The sequence below is a fragment of the Centruroides vittatus genome, unplaced genomic scaffold, assembly GCF_030686945.1.
Source record: "Centruroides vittatus isolate TY-2023 unplaced genomic scaffold, ASM3068694v2 contig_979, whole genome shotgun sequence".
Taxonomy (NCBI): Eukaryota; Metazoa; Arthropoda; class Arachnida; order Scorpiones; family Buthidae; genus Centruroides; species Centruroides vittatus.
The window spans coordinates 864,660-887,441 of record NW_027122650.1 but is presented as its reverse complement, the minus strand read 5'-3'; the positions used below and the strand labels follow the sequence as shown (position 1 = coordinate 887,441).

Here is a 22,782-nt window from a genome sequence, read left to right as displayed (position 1 = left end):
TAAAAATTATTGAATTTTATAACATTTGATAATTCTCATTTTTTAAATTTATGTAATGAACAACAAAAAATTGTTTACTAAATGATGAAATGCAAATAGTTTAAAATCAGTATTCTTTTTCTAAAAAATTACTATTGGTATGCATATATGGTGACTGAATATATAGAATTGTTTTTAGTGAACAACTGCCAATACTATATACAGGCTACCGATACTTTTTATGTATCTGCCAGTATGCTCTATCAGTATGTTCTTGCTGAAAAATAGCCGGATTTAAATTACTATAAATAATTTTTAATTTATAAAAATTATTAAAATTAACTCGTGAAACAATACTCACTTTAGCACTATATCCAAACTGAAAATATGATGGGCCAATATATGATGATGTCTGATGTGTTGAAGGAAATATTTGCTTTAGAACAGCTTGTAATATATGAGTGGCTGTATGATTTCTCATACATCTAACTCTATGAAGCTAAATTTAAGATGTAATAAAAAAAATTATACATGTTTAGAAAAAGACTTGCATTTAAAGTTAAACAAAATGGTTATAACAAAAATTTACAGAATATTTATTTTTCTTAAAAAATTTTATTTAATAAGTTACAGTTAAGCATCAGTTAAATAAAACAGAAAACAAATAATCTTTTGATATTACTTTAATAAAAACACAACACAACTAAGAACTGCAAACATGTTCAGTAAAATAAAACTTACAATCATCAAACAAAAGATGAAATACAACTAAAGTAAAGCACAAACTTACTGAAAATGCTTGCAATTTTTAAATTACAGTTTGTTTTTATTTATTGTCCTGTTGTTAAAGTAATATTTAAAAACAGTTTTCCAGTTCTATTTATGTCATCTTTTTTTTCTTAAGCATTACAAATTATTATGGCCAAATTACCAGGTAATACAGGATGGTTATAAATTATTGAGTACATTTCAGGAAGAAATAAAAAAAAGAACATGGTAAAGTATTCACATGTACACTGTTTTATTTAACAGGCCATTAAATAACATATTTTACATTTTAAATAAATTTTATCTGAGCTCCATGTGTAACACACAAAATATTCAGGCAGCACTCAATTTTGCACCATGTGTTACAGAGCATTTCAACAGTCCCTCCACTGACTTCACCAATCATCTTTTCAGTTCTTCAATGTTGCAAACCTTTGTTGTACACCCTGCTTTTGACAAATCCCCAAAGAAAGAAATCTAGTGGTGTAATGTTGGGAAGTTGAGGTGGCCAGGAAATTGGTTCTCTGCAGCCAATCCAACATTCAGGAAATTTTTCCTGTAGCTAGTCCCAAACAATTAAACCCCAGTGTAGAGATGCCCCACCTTGCTAGAAGTAAACATTCAGTTGTCAGTATTTGATTTGCGGTATTGCACGCATAACCCTACAACATATCAAGGTGGTGCTAGTCACTGTAAGCTTGGAAAAGGTTCCCTAATTTTCCATCATAGCACCAACTATGTTCAGTCAAGATCAGCACAAACTTTCACAGCTACTCTATCATCTGAAATAAAACATAGGTCCCTATGTTTGTCTGTTATTTTTTTATTCCTTCCTAAAATGCACTCAATAATTCATAACCACTCTGTATAATAATTTGCATAAAATAAGATTTTCAATTTTATGACTATAAAATAGATATTTCATTACTAAATATACTTATTATATAAAATTTTCAATAAATATAGACTGTAAAGGCAACATAAACATTTCTGCCTTTATTAGTACAGTTTCTAAACTCTATTAAAGTTAACCAATTCAAAAATATTATTCAAAATATTTTTGGAATAATTCACAAACTAAAACTAATTATAACTACTTGAAAAAAATTGTGTTTTGTTATTTAAGAAATTATAGAAATAAACTTGTGCTATTGGCCAATTATGCTTAATAGAACAAACAAAAAATCAGAACAAGAATCTAATTAGTTTCTTCCTTACTGTATTCATTACTTACTCAGCCAAGTTTGTGATTCTAAGTTAATACAGCACTGAACAATAAGGACCTTGCATTATTAAAGCACAAACTTAAGATTGAGCAAGAATCTATTTCTCAAGTAGTCTCCCAGACAATTCAAATGTTTATCATAAGACAGTACCAGTTTTCGTATGTATTGCCTTGTGAAAAGAAAGTGATCAGAACTTGTAGTGTCCAATGTCATATGTCAGTGATGACTCACTTTTAAATTTACTCAGTTTGGAATACAAGAAAAATTCAAAAATCAGAACAGAAAAGTTTCAAATAGAATTTTAAAAACTGAATGAGAAAACTGGCTTGTCAAGCTGTGTGTGGATTTTGTTATTGATTTTCTTGATATTGATAAAAGCTAGTTCCCAGAATTACAAATCCTGTTTAATGCATATACACCAGTAGAAATAAACAAAAACACTACAGTACCACTCTTTCACAATTATCTAACACTTTCAAATTCCATATGGGAGTATAAGCAGTTGTATATACTTTCTTGTGGAATTAACAAATGTAAGTTTTTTTAGGGACCTGAACACATTAAAGTCATTGGCACCAAGTCTGGGCTGTATAGTGGATGATTCATACATTGCTATCATTATTTCAATAACAAGGTGTTTGTTTGAACAGCTGTACACAGCCTTGTGTAATTGAGCAAAATTATCATGTAATATGTGATATTTATATATTTATATAATATTTTCAAATATAATTACAGACTTATCAGTTACTGCATAAATTTTAACATTTAAAAAATTATTTCTAACATATCTGCAATTTAATTTATTAAATTACAATAAATGCTCTATTTCGTATAAGTTGATTTTTAATAAAATACAAAAACTTATTTCTGTTTCAAATAAGAACATATTTCAAATTTACTTTATAATAAAATTCTCAATCTAAATAATGTTAAATACAAGTTTTCTGTAGTGATATAAAAACTTTCAGATGACAAAATAATTTCATTAGTAAAGCTAGGCTTATCAGATGTCCCATTTTGACTGGGATTGTCCCAGTTTGATATGTGGTCCTGGCATCCCAGCAAGTTGGTCATTTTTTTTCTGGTTATTTGGTGAAATTTTAAAAGTGCCAAATATACAAGAAGTAAAAATATTGCAACTGTGGGAAAAATGGTAATTTGGCAACTAAATTATCCCCTCTGTTACACTCACTGTTGCCAATCTAAATATTTTGTATCTAGATCTAAATACTTTTAATGTTGTCTAGATGTTTTCTCCAAAATTTATAGTATATGGCCTAATAAATTTAGATGTCTTGTTTTTTCATCCAGATATTTTTTCACAGAATTTATAATAGCATATAGCCTATGAAATCCAGATATTTTTATTTCATTTTTTAGAATTTTGTTTCAATTAGAGTTGGCAACTCTGAAACTTACACTAGCCACGTCATAGTTGCACATGTCCTATCTTAGTCGAGTTCAAATTGCTAGTCAGCATTTGTGATTATTTTGTACTGTACATTAAATTGATTTAATCTCCAAAATGCCAAAAAAACGGTGTGTTTACTGATAATTAAAAAAAAATTATCCATTTTTTAAAAAGTCTGTGATTGTATTGACAAAATAAAATATGAACTGTGCTTTTCAGAATTTTCAGTAACTGATGGTGGGCACTTGGAAGCACTTGAAATGTGCAAAACATAAGGCAACCCTTGTAGCAATAGGAATTTCCTCAAATACATTGTCATATTTTAAAAATATTGATTTAAGTGACAAAGAATTTTTAAAGAAAGTTCACACTAGTGATAAATATTAATAACTTCTTAATAATAAGGTATGTTCTGTTGAGTTATTAAAAATTGCTTTTAACTCATTGTTTTTTAACAACTTTTTATATAGCATTTTCAATCATAGGTACTTATCCTAGTAAGCTTTATTTTCTGTTGTGAGTATTTTCTCAAAATTGTCCTGGTTTGAAAAAAAAAAAATATTATGGTAAGTCTAAGTATAGCAACATAATTGTATTTTAAAACAATTTGATTTTAATATTTACATAGAATGTTGCACAACTATAGATGAGCAAATTTTGATAAATTTGAAAATAAACATCATTTATTTACCAGAATGAGTACAAGCAAATATTGATAACACTGAAAATTTTTATACTCTAGTATTTTATTCAATGCAATTTAAGTTATAAGTTATAGTTGCAAGTAATACAAGTTATATACATTGTATTACTTTTACTGATTAAAAAAAATACAAACCTTATCAAATGCTAAATGTACTTCAATTCCAGGTACTGCATTTCCTTTCTGTACTAAGCCCCAATGAAAAACATAATCTTGATATTTTTGAACATCTTCAACTTTAAATAAAAACTCCTGAAACATAATTTAATTCATAATTACTACAATTAAACTTTAATAAATAATCTATAAATCAATGCTAATAACTCTAATAAGTAAAAAATTTTTTTATCATTATTACCAAAATAATTACTAAAAGAAAATAATTTTTTCATATAATATTACAAAAAATAAAATATTATAAAATATAATATTATAAATATAACAATATAAAATTTTAAATCTTAAGGGATTTTTATCATATATTCTCATTATAATTTACAGAATGATATAAATTTGGAATTTTTAAACAATGAACAGGTATTCAGTAAAAAAAAAAAACCCAAAACAAGTCAAATAAAATTAATTCATAATAATGAAGTTGGAACAAATAATAATATATAAAGTAAAATATTAAGAATTAATATAAAATATAAAAATTATACAAATTAACAAATACATACCTGTCCAGCAATGCTGCCAATATCTGAAATCTGTCCACCAGATTCTGAATAGAAGTTAGTCTCTTTCATTAATAACCAGCAATAACCATTTTCATGCACTATATCTGTTAAATTGCTGTTAGCTGATATAACTGCTACAATTTCACTCACTAAAGGATCAAATCCTGAAAGTAGAAAATTTGTTTAAGTTAGTTATAAAACTTCTATTTAAACTGAATTAAAATAAGTTTAAATGTCAATAAGATAATATTTCTGAGTCAAAATAAAAGTTAATAAAATAATTATGCTATAATAAAGTTTACATATAATAAATAAATATCTTAAAACAATATGTAGTATAACATTTAATCTTTGAAGTTATTGAACTTCTCTACAATACAGTCAAACCTGTTTTTATGCGGTGGATAGGAACCGCATAAAAAAAAAAAAAAAAAAAAAAAAAAAAAAAAACACACGAAACTTCACGAGTGGCTATAAAAAATAGTTTTTGCAACACAATTTAAAAAATATTTTTTAAATTGTGTTGCAAAAACTATTAAAATGCAAAAAATTTTAAGAGAGTCTCACATAGAAAATAACTCAAAACCGTACGAAATAGAATTTATTGACAACAGATGTCAGCACTTGACTGCATCGGCTCAACTATCGTCTGTTTTACATATTTTTGTCCAGGTGGTGTTTTGTTGACTTAAAAAATAAATTATTTCATTTTTCGCATATTCATGCAATAATATTACTATAATAAGTTCATTTATGCTATAATAAGTTTATTTAGCTATAATAAGTCAACATGAGACATGACAAATCGCACGAGACTAGTCGCAAACTATACCACACAAAAAAAAATCGCATAAAAAAAATCGCACAAAGAAAGACTGCATAAAAACAGGTTTGACTGTATGGCTTTTCTATAATTTCCAAAAAGTGACAATTATGAAAAATTGTTACTGTTAGTATGAGTATGCCACAAGTAATTTGTATTAAATCTTATTTAAAAATATATATATAATAGTAATTCATTTTAATTTATTTAATAATTATAAATTCAATGTCAATAATTTTTTAATTACCATACCTAAAGAGATAAGAGCAACTTCATAACTTAAAAGTCCAAGTTAAAAATATAATTATATATTATTGCATATGATATTAATTAGTCATTAATTACCTTATTAACTGGATAGTTTAAAGTACTTATTTAACAAGAAATAAAAACAAATTTGATTAATAATTTTGATATTTTCAAATATTTTTGGATCATTAAAAAAATCAATTGTTTTAATTCACTTTTTAAATCTTCATTTAACATGAAAATAAGAGAAATGGATCTTAGTTTTAAACTTTGGTACTTGTTGAAAATGAATGTAATAATCTTAAACATCTTAAACAGAATATTAAATATATTTTAAATTTATTTTAACTTATTTTTAGTTTTACACTTGAAATTGATTGGTTTTTTTCCCTCTTTAAAGCTAATTCCAAAATCTATAAACTTTTATAAATGCTCACTATAATGAAATAAAAATAAAAATGTTCTTACTATAATGATGATCACAGGAAGTATAATTATATTTATATTCATCATTTGTACAAGGAATTTTCATTTTTTCTAATTCTTCAATAACATGATAAGATGGGTAGTTTTGTTTTTCCTGATTTTCGTTATTTACAGATTTAGAATTATCCTGAAAAATAAATTAAGATATATATTTGAAAATTCTTCAAAAACTTTTCAACAAATATTCAAAAGATACCACACTTGACTGATTTTAGTTTTATTTATAATTATTATAATTAATGGACAAAGTTATATAGAACCTATTTAATTCTTTTCTTGAAATTTATAAATTAAAATTTAAAATCTTTCAAAGACCAAATAATGTATTCTTTAGAGCAGTGATTCTTAATGGGGGCCGTGGCCCCCTGGGGGTCCATAAGAAGTTTGCCAGGGGCCGCCAAATTATGCAAAATTTCCTTCAGAATATAATAAAAAGGAAATTGATGTATAACCGAATATCGTATTGAAAAATGAAATAAGAAAGATAAAGTTTTCCTATTTAGTTTTTTTATTTATTTTTTATTTCTTCCTACATACAACTTTGTTAGTACAGAAGAAATAAATGCAAATATGCTACTTACACCGCAGTATTTACTTCTTTTATTCCAAAGCAATTTTAAGAAACTATTAATGCTTGTAATTTTAAAAATAATTAGGAAAAATAGTAGGCTTTGAAAATTTAAATATTTTTGCAAAAGATTTGCAAAATCTTTACCACCAGTTGTGGGTGTTTTAGTTTAGTTTTAGCATCGACTTTGGATCGATTTATCGACATGTTTCTTATTTTTTGTTAAAAATTAATGAGTTTTCATGTTTAATTGTGAAGTTTGAATGTTATTTAAATAGTTAATGAAATAATAAAGTTATGATTTACATTTATTATATAAAAAAATAAAGCAATAATAAAAAAATCAATTTATTATAGATAATTTAACAAATATAAATTATTAAAAAAATGGGCGTCACAAAAAAATTATGAAATATTTGGTGGGCCGCAAGTATAAGAAGGTTAAGAACCACTGCTTTAGAGCAGTATTTTCCAAGGTTTTGACATCTGTGTATCCTTAAATTTTTTAAGTACTGTGTACCCTCTTGGAAAAATGCTTTTTAGCAAACTTCCAAATGCAGCACTTATCACAACTTAAATAGGAAAATTCATAAAAAATATAGAATTTATTGGAAAATATATACATTTAAAATAATTCTTTACTACAGTAATATTTCTTAATAATGATTCTATGCATCAATGGTACCAGTACATAGTCAAAAATTGCCATGTAACACCTGAAGATCTTTCACATACTCCCAGAGATATGTGTACCATATTTTTGGAAACACTGCTTTAGCATAATTATATGATACTCTAATGTTTCAATTTATTAGGAATGTTTTAAATAAAAAAAAACAATAATTTTACATTTTCATTATAAATTAAGTGTAGAGATTTGTACAGAGTAAAAAATAAAAATAGTTAAAACTTTTTATTACAAAAATAATAAACTTAAATAAAAGATTGAACTAACAAGAAGATGGCCAGATATTCACATCTCTGATTCAAATGAAACTTGGTGAACATGTAGCCTGAAACACAAATAGTTCCTTATCCAAATAATAGGACACACTTCTCAAGTGTTTCTGAAAATGACCTATGAAAATTGAGTGTTTACCTTTTAAGTCTAGAAGTTCTACCTATCCTAGGAATGGCTAAGTAACTGAATGAATAAGGTTCTAGACACTAGAGCTACATGATATGAGTTTGATCCTTTGTAACTTTAGTTTTTTTTCGTTAATATGTAACAGTTATTTTATTGTTTTACCATATCATTAGCATTATTATTACTATTCTTATTCCTCATATTTAAAGCTTATAAAACAAGATTTAAAATCATGACATTTCCTGTTTACTGAAAACGAATTTTCTGTAGATTTAACTCTTTTATGACATTAAATACACTTTTTATTTCTTCATATTTATTTTCTGATATTTTCACTCATCGTTACATACTACAACATCACAAGCAAATAAGCTCCAGATGTTACTGCACATGGATGAAAGACACAAGTCTGACATGAAAATAGGATAGCATAACTGCAGCATTGTCAATGTTATGGACAATTCCCTCATGCACTCATGTTTGTTATACTTCAAATAAAACAATACCACCATATCTGAAAACAAATATGAAGAAATAAAAATTTTATTTAACAACATAAAAGAGTCAAATCTACAGAAACTTCATTTTTGCTAAACAGACACCATGATTTTTAATTTTGTTTTATAAGCTTTAAACATGAGGAATAAGAATAATAATAATGCTAATGATATGGTAAAATAATAAAATAACAGTGTTACATATTTAAAAACAAAAATTGCAAAGGATTGAACCTATATCATGTAGCTCCAGTATCTAGAACCTTATCCACTCAGCCACTGCCATTCCTAGGATAGGTAGACTTGTAGACTTACAAGTCTACCTATCCTAAACATTCAATTGTAAACATTCAATTTTCAGATGTCTATTTTTTAGAAACACATGAGAAGTGGATCCTATTTAGACAAGGAACTATTTGTGTTTAGGGCTATATGCTCATAAAGTTTCATTCAAATCAGAGTTACAAATGTCTGGCCATCTCCTTGTAAGTGATAAACATTCTATAAAATTGTTGTGAAGATTAATAAAATGTTATCTTCAATAATTTAAATATTAAATAAATTTAATAATTACAGTACATTATAACATTTTAAATTTAAATAAGAAAGAAAATACAATTCCTTACATAAATATCTATCAATCACTCTGATACTGAAATAAATTTTAATTTTTTAAAAATTCAATGTGAGCATGATACAGATGATTTATCAATAGCAATTGATATTAGTCTTTTTATGTTAAGTATGTTGATAGAAAATGTTTCAAAGCTAATAAAAAGCACAAATTCAAACTTTTGTTTTCTAAATAATTGCATTTTTCAAATAAATAAAATAATAATTTAAAAAAGATCTACTTGCCAAATTCATTTTTATTTTTTCTCTGAAAGATTCATCCACAGTTAGCCCTTTATCTTTGGCCATTTTTTCAATTAAATCTTCTGATAATCCACTTTGAATAAATAAATGAAATGCATCATTTCCTGAATGAAATTATAGATAATTATTTTTCAATATGGTTTTAATTATGAATAAAACTTTATTATAATGTACAATTTTATAATTTAATTGAAAAATTTCTAGTACTAAAAACTTAACTATACTTGTATATGAGTTCTTTATTTACCTGACAAAAATTTGGTCTTTAAAGCAATTTTATCAAGAAATTTATCAGTCTGTTTTATATGATAACGTAATCTCTCTTCTTCTTCATTTATTATGTTTATTGACTAAAATATATATTTATGAAACTATAATTTTATAATTTCAGTAAAAATTATATATATATATATATATATATATTTATTAAATTATTTTAAACTGTTTGCTATTAATTAATGTTTCTGAATGTTTTATTTATTAATTAAGCATTACAATCACTTGTATTTTACTCCAGGATTACAGTTTTAAGATCATATCAAAATTTTATCCTTGATGGTGAATAAAATTTTTTGGTAACCTGATTTTATTACTTACTTCCTTATAATACAATGGTACCTTGTACTTTACACGCTTCAGAGTTCAAATGCTAAATTTGACAAAAATTTGCTTTGGAGTTTGAACTACATGCAAGTGAAAAATGCTTTCAAAGAATAAATGCAATTTGTTGTGTTCCTCTCTCAGCCTTGCATTGTTTTTGTTTTTAGAGGTTTTCTGCTTTATTTTTGATGTGTTTGCTCATATATATTGTGTTATTTGTTGATTTTTAACAATTTCTTCCTGCAATTTTTCTTCAACAGATTTTGGGCAATCTGTACATTTTAAATCCTTTAGTTCAAAATTTCTTGAATGTTGGAACTTTTTAACCACATTTTACACGTTCAAAGTTTATAAGCATCTTCTCCATACACATTACAAACTTCTTTTACTGTTTGTACAACATTGATCCTTTCTAAAACTCAACATGTAATAAGCTTGATATGCTTTTTATTTAAAGACATTTCAACTTGATTTTATTCAAATAAATTGTGAAGTAAAAAGTGTAAAATAAGCTTCTAAACAAAGAATACAATCTCACAGCAATAATGTGTTAAATTTCTTAATTGTTATAATTAAATCACTCAAGTAATTAAATATTAACAGGAAGCAAAAGAGTCTAAGAGGAAGGTTGTAATATCCACTATTGAAATTAAAAAGGAACTTAAGGCAAAACAAGGAAGCAGTACACATATGCTGATAAGGTGGCTATGTTTAAAATGACAAAGTTGAAAGTCTGTCACCAGTAAACATAATTTTATTATATAGTATTTATGTATTTTATTTATTGTTTGTGTTTTAATTTATTACTATGGCATTTAACTGTGTTATTTTTACCTTAAATTATGTGTACTTGCTGTTTTAAGCTTATCAAAATAGGTAGTGTTTAGGATTTGGGAATGGATTAAATCACTTTTTATTATTTCTAATGGGAAAAATTAATTTGAGTTTGAACAATTCAGAGTTTGAATGACCTCCTAGAATGAATTAAACTCAGAGTACAAGGCATCACTGTATTCAAAAAAATTATCCTCTTATTTAAATAATAATATTTTATGAATATTGTAAAAGATATGCTTTGATATTTGACAAAAACCAAAGCAGAAAATAGAAAAATATAAACTCAAAAAATAAAACAAAATATTTTCATTATAAAGTAGATTTTATAATTGAACGGTTTATTTGACAGTATGGTATTCATTTTAAAATAGTTTTTAGTAGATAAAAAATTAAAATATTGAGCAAATTACAATATATATTTTTCATGAAGTTTCTTGCATATAAATTAGGTTTTGTGAAATAATAAGATTTTAAATCAATTACATTATTTTCTGTTTAAAATAATTTTAATTTAAATTAGATTTTAAAATATTTTCTTACTTTTGCAACATTCTCTGTTATTTCTGGAAAGGCTTCTCCTAAAATTTCAACTACATAAGGAATAAGAGTTGACACAAATGATGGAGATGCCTTTAATTGATTGTCTGCAACCATAACTGCCTTTTTAATAATTCTTCTTAAGCAATTTCTAATTAAAACAAAGTTAAAATTTTAAATAAAATATTATACATCAATTCAATTACACACAAACTATTTGTTGAACATGTATAATTATATTTACAATAAACTCCCATACAACGCACTCCCTTATAAAGCAAATTCCTATAACACAATGAAAATTTTGCAACTAGAACTCATACAGCGTGATAAACAGTCCCATATAATACATAAGATAAATTTAATGTTTTCACATAGTTTCAGATTTTTTGTTTAGAAAGTGGAAATATATACTTACCAGTTGTTTATATATAAACAGTGAAGCCCACAGTTTAAAAAAAGAACTTTTTCGTTGTAAATAATCTTCGATCTCTGGTACAAAACAGTTATAAAATCAATTTTTAAACCATTTCACATGTAATCCGTGCTTTTTTATTAGCTCTCCAGTGAACAGGAAGCATTGATTTGTCTACGTTTTTCATTACACATGGATTTTAATGTATGATTAATTAACATTGGCTTAGTTATATGTTCTCCAGCTGCATTAGAACACAAAAGTAAAGTTATCCTGTCTTTTGATGCCTTGAAACAAGAAGTGGAAGTCTCATTTTTCACAATATATGTTCTGTTGGGCATTTTTTTCCAATACAAAGCAAACTCATCAACATTATAGACTTGTTCTGCTATATAATTGCCTTCCTCTATAATTTTGGAAAAATGTTCAGGAAACCTTTGACCCCTTTGTGATAACAGTTAAAATTTAGAGACATGTTTGAACTTGCATAAATTGGTCTGATAATGTATGTTCCCTATAACACGATTTCTTACAATGCAGAACATATCCCCTGCATTGTATGGGAGCTTACTGTATCCTATAATTACAAAATTTATTTCCAGAAAAATAAAAAATTTAAAATGTACAAAAAGCTTGAGTTGTTCTTTTCATTACATAAACAACTCAAATATTTTTCATATAAAAGGGATATATAAACAGTAAAAAAAATTAACAGTCCAAATTTATTTGTTTAACACATTAAGCATCAAAGATGTTTTGGAGCATCCTACACTGTCTTACCCAATATGTTAAAGATGCTTGTGTGTGTTCTCAAAGTTTGATTATATTATCACCCAAGAAAATTTTATCCTGTATTTATAAGAAAACTGTGGATTTTATCATTCCTTGTACAATTCAAAGAATATATTTTATCCTTTGGTTTTGGTATTAGTATTCTGTGTATTAACTTTTATTAGAACAATCATCATGTCCTTTTTTCTCTCTATGGAAAAAGCTGGCAACATTATTACTAGCTTTTTAGTTTATTCTTTGTTTTCATCCCTAATAATTGTTACCATTATTTTTAAGTCTTCAGATCACATATAAAATTACTAATACAAATGATTACTCATAAAATGGGGGTCATTTAGCTATTTTAAAAATATTACCCTTCCCCATCTCTTCAGGATTCAAACAACAAAGATTTTTCAGTTTAATTTTGATAAAAATTATGATTAATAATAACAATTTATCTCAATGAATTTCATTTTAAAAAATAGTTTATATTTTTACCCTGGACCATGAGTTGGGGTTAGGGAAATATCAATTTCTTAAAATTATTTTATTAATTTACATACATATTGAAAAAAAAAGAACAATTGATTTATTCTATCAAAAGTTATAAAAAAAACACCAGAAAAATGTTAATATTGAGAGTGGGAATGATTTTTGAAAAAATTTGAAACAAATATATTAATTTATTTTTTGGTAAACTAAAAATCTGTACAAGTAAAAATATTTCATAATTTGGAAGCAATTTGGTATATGGCCCTCACCCTCTTACTATCAGCCAAACCAATGGTCTTATTTGCCTGGAAATTTCTAAGAACATTTCCCCTAATATGCAAACCTCCCTGCAAAATTTCAGAAATTTTCAGCAAAAGCACAGGAATTAAGCTTCAAAGTGGATGAAAAAAATTGTTCCCACACATACACAAACATTCATACATACAGAAAAAAACCTATAACATTTTCTTTTTTGCATTTTTAAATGTTTTAAGGTCCCGAATCCAAAATATAAAAATTTTGGATCCATATTATAATTAAATGGAAAGAGAAAAATTTTTCAATATATTGTTAGGGAAATTGGGTTTATCTACCAGCAGTGACTGTGTTAATTAATAATGCTTTTTGGTACATCTTTAGCTCCATTATCAGATAATACTAAAACCTGTATCAAATGCACTCAAAGAAGGCTAAGATAAACACTTATTTCAAATTAAAAATTTTTAAAAATTGTTTTTCAAATACTTGTTAAACAGTAGCATCCGAAATTAGAAACACATTCTAAAACTAAAAGTTTAATTAACTTTTAGATATTAACCACTATTATAAAACAATAAATTAAAAAACATAACTATAAATAAATTGCATCCCCATGAAGACTTCACTATTTTTAATTATTTCAAATGACATACTGAATTATAATTAAGATAATACAGAGGGTGATTCAAAATGGCAGATAAAACTTTACAATGTGATCAATTATTCAATTTACAATAGAAACTTGCCTGTAGATTCAGTGTGAGTTCTGCCAAGATCCTCATGAATTTATAACAGATTTAAGAAACAGACTTCCTCAATCATCAGCATTGCAGGTATCCCTTTTGTTGTTAGTAAAGACTGATTCCAAAAGGCATTATTCAGTAAGCAATGTAAAGATTATGGAGGGGTCCATTTCAGCTAATTGTTAGGCCGCTAAGGCCTTTCCTACATGACCGAAGCAACTCATTTTTGAGAATGATTCATCATCTTTCATAACTCATTTCTTTGATGGTGAGCAGACAATAACATTAATAGATAATAAAATTTTATATATTAAGAAACATATGATTTTAATATAACATTATAATCATGAGTAAAACATTTTCAACACATTTTGACAATTTTCTGTTAATTATAAATGGTTATATAAGTGTCTAGGCAAGAGGTATTCATCTGGGACTAAGGTTTGGCAAAACTTGGTATTTTGACTCAACAAGTTAAAGTCCAAGTCTAGTCTAGATTTTGAAATCTGTGTTTAAATATTATCTATTTTCATTTACTGAACTTTGGTATCACTACAATACTTTTAAAGAATGAAAAATCTATATATTTTTAACAAAGTCCAAATAAAATATTTTTGTCTAATTTAGATAATTTTTATTTAAGTGTATTGAGGTATATTTTTAAATTGAGATTTCATACATTTAGAATACACATTCATAACTAATTAGAATTCATATCCTGTTTTGCTTACACTTCTTTAATTATAATTACCAAATTATTGTTGTTTGTAATGTACACAAAATGAGCCACTATTGTATGAAAAAAGATATCTTAAACAGAAATATTGATATCAACTAAATGTTTAGAAAGTTTACTATAAATATGATTATTTCACTTAAAGTTTAGTTTTTTTTTCCACTCTTTTTCATACTTATATAGATTTGCCAGATTGTCTTCACCACCAAACACTGGGGCAGTTTGGTGGCAAAGACAATCAAACTTGTCCAGAAAGATTGATCATGAAAAATTCCTGGAGAGTTGTTTGTTCCAGACTTAATTCTGGGTACCTAGAGTGATAGGTCAATGCCTTAATCACCTCAGCCATTTGGCTGCTGAGCTTCAGATTTTGAGATTGCTTTGAACAATTGCTTTCCAAAATTTTAATCTGTTTAGCATTTTTTACTTCTGTTTTTTCTTTTAAATATTTATAAAATAAGTAAATAAACCTGATAGACCTTAAGTTAATTTGAGATTTTTAAGACTATTTACTAATTATGTAAAGATATGTAAAGTTATATATGTTCATTTCCTTATATTTTTACTAACACAGTGTTATTACACTGTGACAATCAATGACTAACAATTTCTATTTAATGCTGTTAAAAGGAACTTTGGACTTAAACTTATTGAACATTAGATTGAGTATTGAGTTTGAACAAAAGTGAATGGACTTGACAAGTCTGAATCTGAATACTCCAAACTGAAAAATTATCTGGGACTACTTGAAATGGAGCACAATTTATGTGGAATTTTCAATTTATATGATACCTGCCAATATGTACACACTGCACAAAACAAGAACACATTATATTTTATTTTTCTCAATGCTGTAATAAAGTATTTTTGATATAAATATAAATTAAAACTTTTAATTTTGTTTTTCCTTACTTTTTTAATTAGAAATAAGTTAATTAATTATAGTAATTAATTTAAGTTTACTACCATAAAATAAATATAAATTAGAGAAGAACTTAAGATTTAATGACTTATTAAAAAATAAAAGTAAACAATATAATACTTTAAATGTATTAACTTACCCAGCATCAAATTCTGAAGGCTGAACTCCATCGCTGACTGCTATTGTTATCATTCTAGCATGATCTGCAAGAATTCTGTAGGCTGTATCAATACCATCACAATCATCAATTCCATATTTTCCTGCATAAGGTCTGACTTTGCAGTTCTTCATGATTAAATTAAAAAATACATATTTATTTTAAACAATTATTTTTTAACTCAATGTATTGTGATTGAATAGATTTATCATCATATGTTGATTACTTAGTAATTAAATAAATTAACAACTAACAATTAAGTTTAGAAATAATTGGAAAGAGAATAGATAAATCAAATTTAAATTTCTCTCTCTCTTTCAAATAATTAATAATTTTGCCTATTTTTTCATCTAAACAATCCAATATAGATCTTTTCTAGAATTATTTAAAATCAAAAATATAATTATGAGAGCTGCTCATTCTGTTATTGATTGTAATACTACTATGTTACAATTCCATTCACAGACATTTCATGATATTTAATTGACTACAATTAAACATTTTATGATAGCACATTTAAATTAGAGCCAGTTTTGTATTCTTTGTAAATTAATATAGATAGAAAATATTTTATAATAAAATTAGTAGAAAACAGAAAAGAAAAAAAAAATCATAAACATTCACAATTTAGTAATTCTCATAATTTCTTGTAGATAACCTATGGATTATTTATGTTTGAAAGATAATTTAAACAGAAGGTGAGGATTACACCCCTGTTAAAATTCCTCCTAGCATTGCTTTCTACTAAAAGGTTGAAACTACATTTCTGTAAAAATTTTTGCAAAATTATACTGGCTAAAAAATTCATTAATCTAAATCATCAAATTAATAAAATAAATATTAATTTTATACAATTAAATATATTTGTAAAACAAAATTTTTCATTAACTCACCTGGGAAATAACATTAAAAAGAGGTAGAAATAAATCTGTATCATAATTAGATCTGCTGTTTTGTAAAACTGCAGTTAATCTCTCTAATCCCATTCCTGTATCAACGTGATAATTATGTAACTTTTTTAAACTTCCATCAGCAATCCTAAAAATATATTTTCATTTATTTTTTTTAAACATTATATTAATTACTTAAATTTAAAATGTGATTCTGAATCATAATAATTTACTTTGTTAATTTTAATTTTTTTAAATCTTTTTAAGCAGCAATGCTATCTTTAGTACACCAAGAAATTATATAGCACAAGAAACACTTAACAATTCCTCCTAGCATTGAAAACTTTGCATGTAAACAACTTATAAGTCAAATAATTTGGACTATGTGGCTATTAAATTTTCCAGATTACAATAATTTATAATTAACATTAATTTCAGACACAAGCCAAATTTTTCTGGATTTTTTTTCTGCACTATAATTTTACTTATTAGAATAAATCAATTTAAATTAATAAATTTATTTTGAGATGGCTGCATATTTATACTAGATTAAAATCATTATTAGTGATTCAGTCAAAAATAGAAGAATTATAGCCAAAAATTAAAATCCACTGAAATACAGTATGATTTATGTTTAAAGTATAATTTAGGCTAAAGTATTTTTATAAAAAAAAATATATATGAAGCAACTGATTTACAAATATGGATAAAGAATAAATAGATTGAAAAAGAGAATAAAAATTGTTAAGAAAGCTTCATAGAATGAAAAGCATCTTAAATGTCATGAGAACTACAACTGAAAATTTATCTAAGACTCTAAATCTGTGGCTCTTAACCCAGAATTCATGCACTCCAAAAATGTGAGACTTTATAGTAGAGATATATTAATTACATGTATTTTTAACAACAAAAATAAAATTAGAATTTATAATGAAGCATTTACTTAAACTCATTATTTATCTTACTAGAACTTTAAAACACTATTTTTTTGCATTTTTTTCTAATTTGATATCTTATTTTGTGTTAATGTTTCATTAGTTTTTGTTTAAACATTGACAAATAAATTTATATTCTGGGTATGCAATTACCATATTTTCCAGCATATAAGATGACTTTTTAACCCAGGAAAATCTTCTCAAAAGTCGGGGGTCATCTTATACGCCAAAAAGTATGATAGTCTTATACAGCGAGTATATCCCAAACTCTATATTTAAACGTAAAAGTCAGGGGTTGTCTTATACACCCAGTCATCTTATAGTCTTATACGCAGGAAAGTACAGTATATTAAATCATCTAAAATCAAATTTTTCTTCTTTGATTAAACTCTAATAAAATATTTTCATTGAAAAAGAAATATTTTTTTATAATATAAAGTCTAAAAATTATATCAATACCAATGTTAAATTTAAGTATATAATTATGTAATTTTTTTTATGTTATAAATTCATAACCTACCTAAACCTAAACATTTTTTTATACTTTTATATTGATGAATAAACAGAGAATTTTTGTTTTTAATTTCATTTAAGTTTATCTAAAGTTAAGCTAAAATACATGCAAGAAAATGGGATGACCTTACTCCTAAGAAAAAAATTGAACAAATTTTTATGGGAGTACAAGAGGACATTTAAAAAAATTCAAGGCACGTGGGCAATGCAAAATGTCAAAAATTAATAATCTAAATGTTATATACAAGCATTACCCCTTTACAAAACTTATACATAATCATTTCAAAAAAAGCTGAAAAAGATTACCAGCATTAAAACATTGCTTCTGAGAAAAATAAAGAAAATTCTATGGACTAGGAATAAAACAGTCTTGAAGATGCCAGTCAGCAATGTAATTTACTCAGTTATAAAACAAAAATAAAATTCTCAGGCTATACCATTAAACATAACATGAGGATCAAGTAAGAATAAAAAATTAGAGGAAAAAATAGGAATATATGTTATAATGTAAATACAACATAATGCTCTCACATTTAAAGTTCATATTCATCTATAACAAGGCTTCTTAAACTATGGGTCACGACCCCATTTGGGGTCGCTTAGCAAAATCTTGGGGTCGCAAGATTTTAATGCAAAATATTGAAAATAATTTGTGTGAGTTTGAAAATGTTCTTCTGCCATTCAACACCACATATTTATGTGAAATTACTTTTTCAGCTTTAACACACATCAAATCACAATATCATTCATCGCTAAAAAATGTTGAAGAGATTTTATGTCCAGCAGTGGCGTAGTGTGGGTGTCAGCCGCCCAGGGTGGAGGAAAATTTCGCCGCCCCCTTATTTAGTTATTTTTGCATGATATTATTATTTATTGTGAAATTTTGCCGCCCCCTAAAAGTGCCGCCCGGGGCGGGCCGCCCCTGCCGCCCCCACTACACTACGCCACTAATGTCCAGTAGTGTTAAACATTGCACCAAAGTTTAGTTTGTTATGCAGTAAAAAGCAAGCACATCCGTCTCATTAAAAAACAATTTCCTTTAATTTTTGTATACTTAACCATTTAACAGCTGTGCTCGAATATATTCAAACGAACTAAGACAGCCAAAATGCCCGGGTTTGAATATATACTAGCAGGGCCGGCCATCGGGCGGATGCTACGCACCGGGGCCCTGCGATTGAGGGGGCCCCAACATTATCAAGAATGCACACGAAAACTTGACAATATTCCTATCGTTATCAGTATGACGAAAAGTACATTTTATCGTAAACATTATTATTGTAGATCTCTGAATTTCGACAATCTTTAAACTAATTCTCGATGATGCGAATGTTTAGTTTTTGTTATTTGATTCGGGGAACTCCCGAGGATCCCCACCTAAATTCGACTTTTTAAAAAAAATTTCAAAACCATATAGCCCGCGTTAAGAAATGAAAATAATACTGTGGCCGTCGGCCATATAAAATTATACGATTTATGTATTCGTTTGTCATAAAAATTTGTCTTTCCACTTTTTTCCCGATACTACAAATATTCGAGTAGAAAGTAACCGGTTTCGACTTATTTCTACTTAAGAAGTAGTTAAATAATTAAGCGATTAGGGAATTGGGGACATAAACAAAACCCCGATGAAAGAGCCGGAATATTACTTAAACAAAAGCTTAACCGAACCAATATACAGCCGAGTATAGTGGGGACTGATTTCTTCGAAATATTGTATTAGATGTAATAAAGACAAATTTTTCCAATTCGACGAGAGTGACCGAAAAGTTGTAAATTTTGGAAATTTCCGTGGACAACACCTGGTCCTAAAACGAATTAGTTAGAAAACAAATGACTTTTAAGTTTAACATATTTAGATTTTTACGGCTATGGTGAGAAACGTTTAAAATTTACAACAGCCCTGTCGCGTCCTTTGAGATATACTAGTGATGCGACAAAAGAGGTATTTGACATTGACCGGTATCAGCACCCTGGGGATTTGGCAGTCCTCTGCAACCGTCTTCGATTCCATCCATTAGCCACTGGTAGGGAGCTATTTGACTAAGTACATTGTTTTAAAATTTTAAAAGTAAAGAATATTTTATATCTTTATGTACTGTACGTTTCTTTGCAAAGCTATATTTAATTATAATTTTCTTTAAAAGTATATTCATATAATTGAAGAATATTTTGTATGTACCAGTACATCCACCACATATTTTATTTCACCGAGTAAGTTTTTATTATTTTACTTTTAATTGTAGCCCTTATATCGTGGCTAGCGATTCGGAATGTAATCGTGATATTAAAAATGCATTTAGAGAAGTCTACGGTTTTTACTGGCTTATCGAATAAACGATACGAATGGAGCCTAGACCATCACTGACGCGCAATTGACTGATTGCCCCTGGATGTCGGCTTCTTACAGAAACACAGCTTCCCTATCATCAAATGTCACGGCACGCCCCTGGTATATAATCGTAGTTTTAATGTTTCTTTTATAATTTCTTCTATCTTTTTTTGTCTGTCTTATTTCTGGAACTTTCGGTCTGACTACAGCCTACAGGTGGGTCCTATTGACAAAGCCGGCGCTTCCTTTGTTTTCCCTCTGTAAGGTGTTGACCTTACAAGTGGTATTACCCGACCGCACGTGGGTCCAATTGACAAGGTCGCGCTTCTTTTGTTCCCACTCTGCTAAAAGATCAATACTTTACAAGGAGCCTCCGAGAAGTTGTGAGAGTTCGAGTTCAGCACGAGAAAGAAAGACGTGTCATACTACAAAACGTTTAATTATTGTTACATCTAATCATGTCCATGCCAAGGAAATATCCCTCTGGGTGTCAAAAAAGAAAATTAGCAGAAAAGAAAAAAGTAGAAAAGCTAAATTTCAAGAAATCACAAGTAGATCTGTTTTCTTGGCTACGAAGTAATTCCAGCAATGAAATTGTTTCGACTTCAGAAGTTACAGTTCAAGCTTCAACTGGAGAAGAAAGTTCCGCACAAACTACACAGTCTTGCAATGAAAATGTTGAAACTGTGAAATTCGTTGAAGAACCGCATGTTTATACAAATATGATCGAATCAGAAAATAACGTCGAAAATGACAATAACGAATATGATCAAATGAACATAAGTGATCCAGATTTATGGCCAAGTATTATAACTGATAAGTTTCGAATGTTTTGTGTTAAAACCGGACCTGTACAACACAAAGGAGTTTTTGCTAAGAATGATGAAGGTAGGTCATTTTCCACTACGTACTACTTTAAAAAAATGCCAAATGGTGAAACCCAGCTTCGCAGCTGGTTAATTTATTCAAAAACGCAAGACTCGGTATTTTGTTTTTGTTGTATACTATTTTCTAAAAGAAGAGGAAATGAACAATCTACACGGTTTATAGGTGGCTATAGTAACTGGAGAAAGCTGTCAACTGTAATTCAAGATCATGAGCGTTCTATTTGTCACTTTAATTCGTTTATTGCTTGGAAAGAATTACTAAAACGACTAAATTTATGTTCGACTATTGATGAAACTAATCAAGTTAATATAAATAAGGAAACGGAACGACTTAAATTACTATTTCAAAGAATTGTAGATGTGATTCTATTTTTAGCATGTAATAATCTTCCACTTCGAGGAACCCATGAAATAATAGGAACGCCTAATAATGGAAATTTTTTAAGTTTAATCGAATTTTTAAGTAAATACGACTCTGTGTTAATGGATCATATAAACAGAATAAAAAATTCGAAAAATAGAATTGTGCATCATTTAGCACATAGATCACAAGAACAAATTATTTCTGCGTTAGGAGATGAAGTCCTTAACAAAATTAAAAACGATATAAAAGCAGCCACATACTATAGTGTCCAAATGGATTGTACTCCTGATATTTCCCATAAGGAACAAACTTCAGTTATTATTAGGTATGTAAATTTTGAAGAGAAAAGATTAATTATAAATGAGTCATTTATAAGGTTTATTGAAGCAACTGATGTGACTGGAGAAGGACTAGCAAAAACTCTATTGAAAACATTAAGTGAGCTTGATTTAGATATTATGAATTGCAGAGGGCAGGGATACGACAACGGTAGCAACATGAAAGGGAAATATAAAGGTGTACAATCTAGAATAATTGCTCTAAACCCTCATGCAATATATGTGCCTTGCCTATCACACTCTTTTAATTTATTAATTTGTGATGCCGCTTCCAGCAGTATATATTGTAAAAATTTTTTTGGGATATTGCAACGTTTATATTGCTTATTTTCTGCATCAACAAAGAGATGGGAAATTCTACAAAAACATTTAAACATTACTCTTAAACCATTATGTGACACTCGTTGGGAAGCCAAAATAGATTCGGTTAAAGCAGTGTATACACAGTTTGAACAAACTTGTAATGCCCTAGAAGAATTTATTTATGTAAGTAACGATAATACAGCGGTATCCGAAGCTAAAAGTCTATTGGATTCAATACAAGAAATGCCATTTATTTTATGTTTAGTAGTATGGTTTGCAATGTTGTCTAAAATCAACGCAATCAATATACTATTTCAAGCAAAAACAATTATTCTTGAGTCGGCTTTTAATTTAGTCAATAAAATTAAAACTGAAATCCAAAATTTAAGAACA

The 22,782-nt window shown here is 27.2% G+C and overlaps 1 protein-coding gene and 1 long non-coding RNA gene across 6 annotated transcripts in view; one reads left to right on the top strand and one right to left on the bottom strand.

Moving 5' to 3' along the window:
- Positions 1 to 22,782, bottom strand: part of LOC136985800 (alanine--tRNA ligase, cytoplasmic-like) — a 65,297-nt gene that overhangs the window by 28,805 nt on the left and 13,710 nt on the right. For all 5 annotated transcript variants that reach the window (XM_067283155.1, XM_067283160.1, XM_067283157.1 and 2 more), the window contains 9 exons: positions 16,721 to 16,865; positions 15,810 to 15,955; positions 11,334 to 11,481; positions 9,604 to 9,706; positions 9,339 to 9,460; positions 6,311 to 6,455; positions 4,771 to 4,934; positions 4,226 to 4,342; positions 341 to 478 (listed from right to left, as the gene is read on the bottom strand). In XM_067283155.1, coding sequence (XP_067139256.1) covers positions 341 to 478; positions 4,226 to 4,342; positions 4,771 to 4,934; positions 6,311 to 6,455; positions 9,339 to 9,460; positions 9,604 to 9,706; positions 11,334 to 11,481; positions 15,810 to 15,955; positions 16,721 to 16,865 — 1,228 coding nt within the window. The remainder of the gene's footprint in view (positions 1 to 340; positions 479 to 4,225; positions 4,343 to 4,770; positions 4,935 to 6,310; positions 6,456 to 9,338; positions 9,461 to 9,603; positions 9,707 to 11,333; positions 11,482 to 15,809; positions 15,956 to 16,720; positions 16,866 to 22,782) is intronic.
- On the top strand, positions 19,346 to 20,635 carry LOC136985802 (uncharacterized). The gene is made up of 2 exons (XR_010882395.1): positions 19,346 to 20,236; positions 20,313 to 20,635. It is a non-coding gene; the product is annotated as an uncharacterized lncRNA (long non-coding RNA).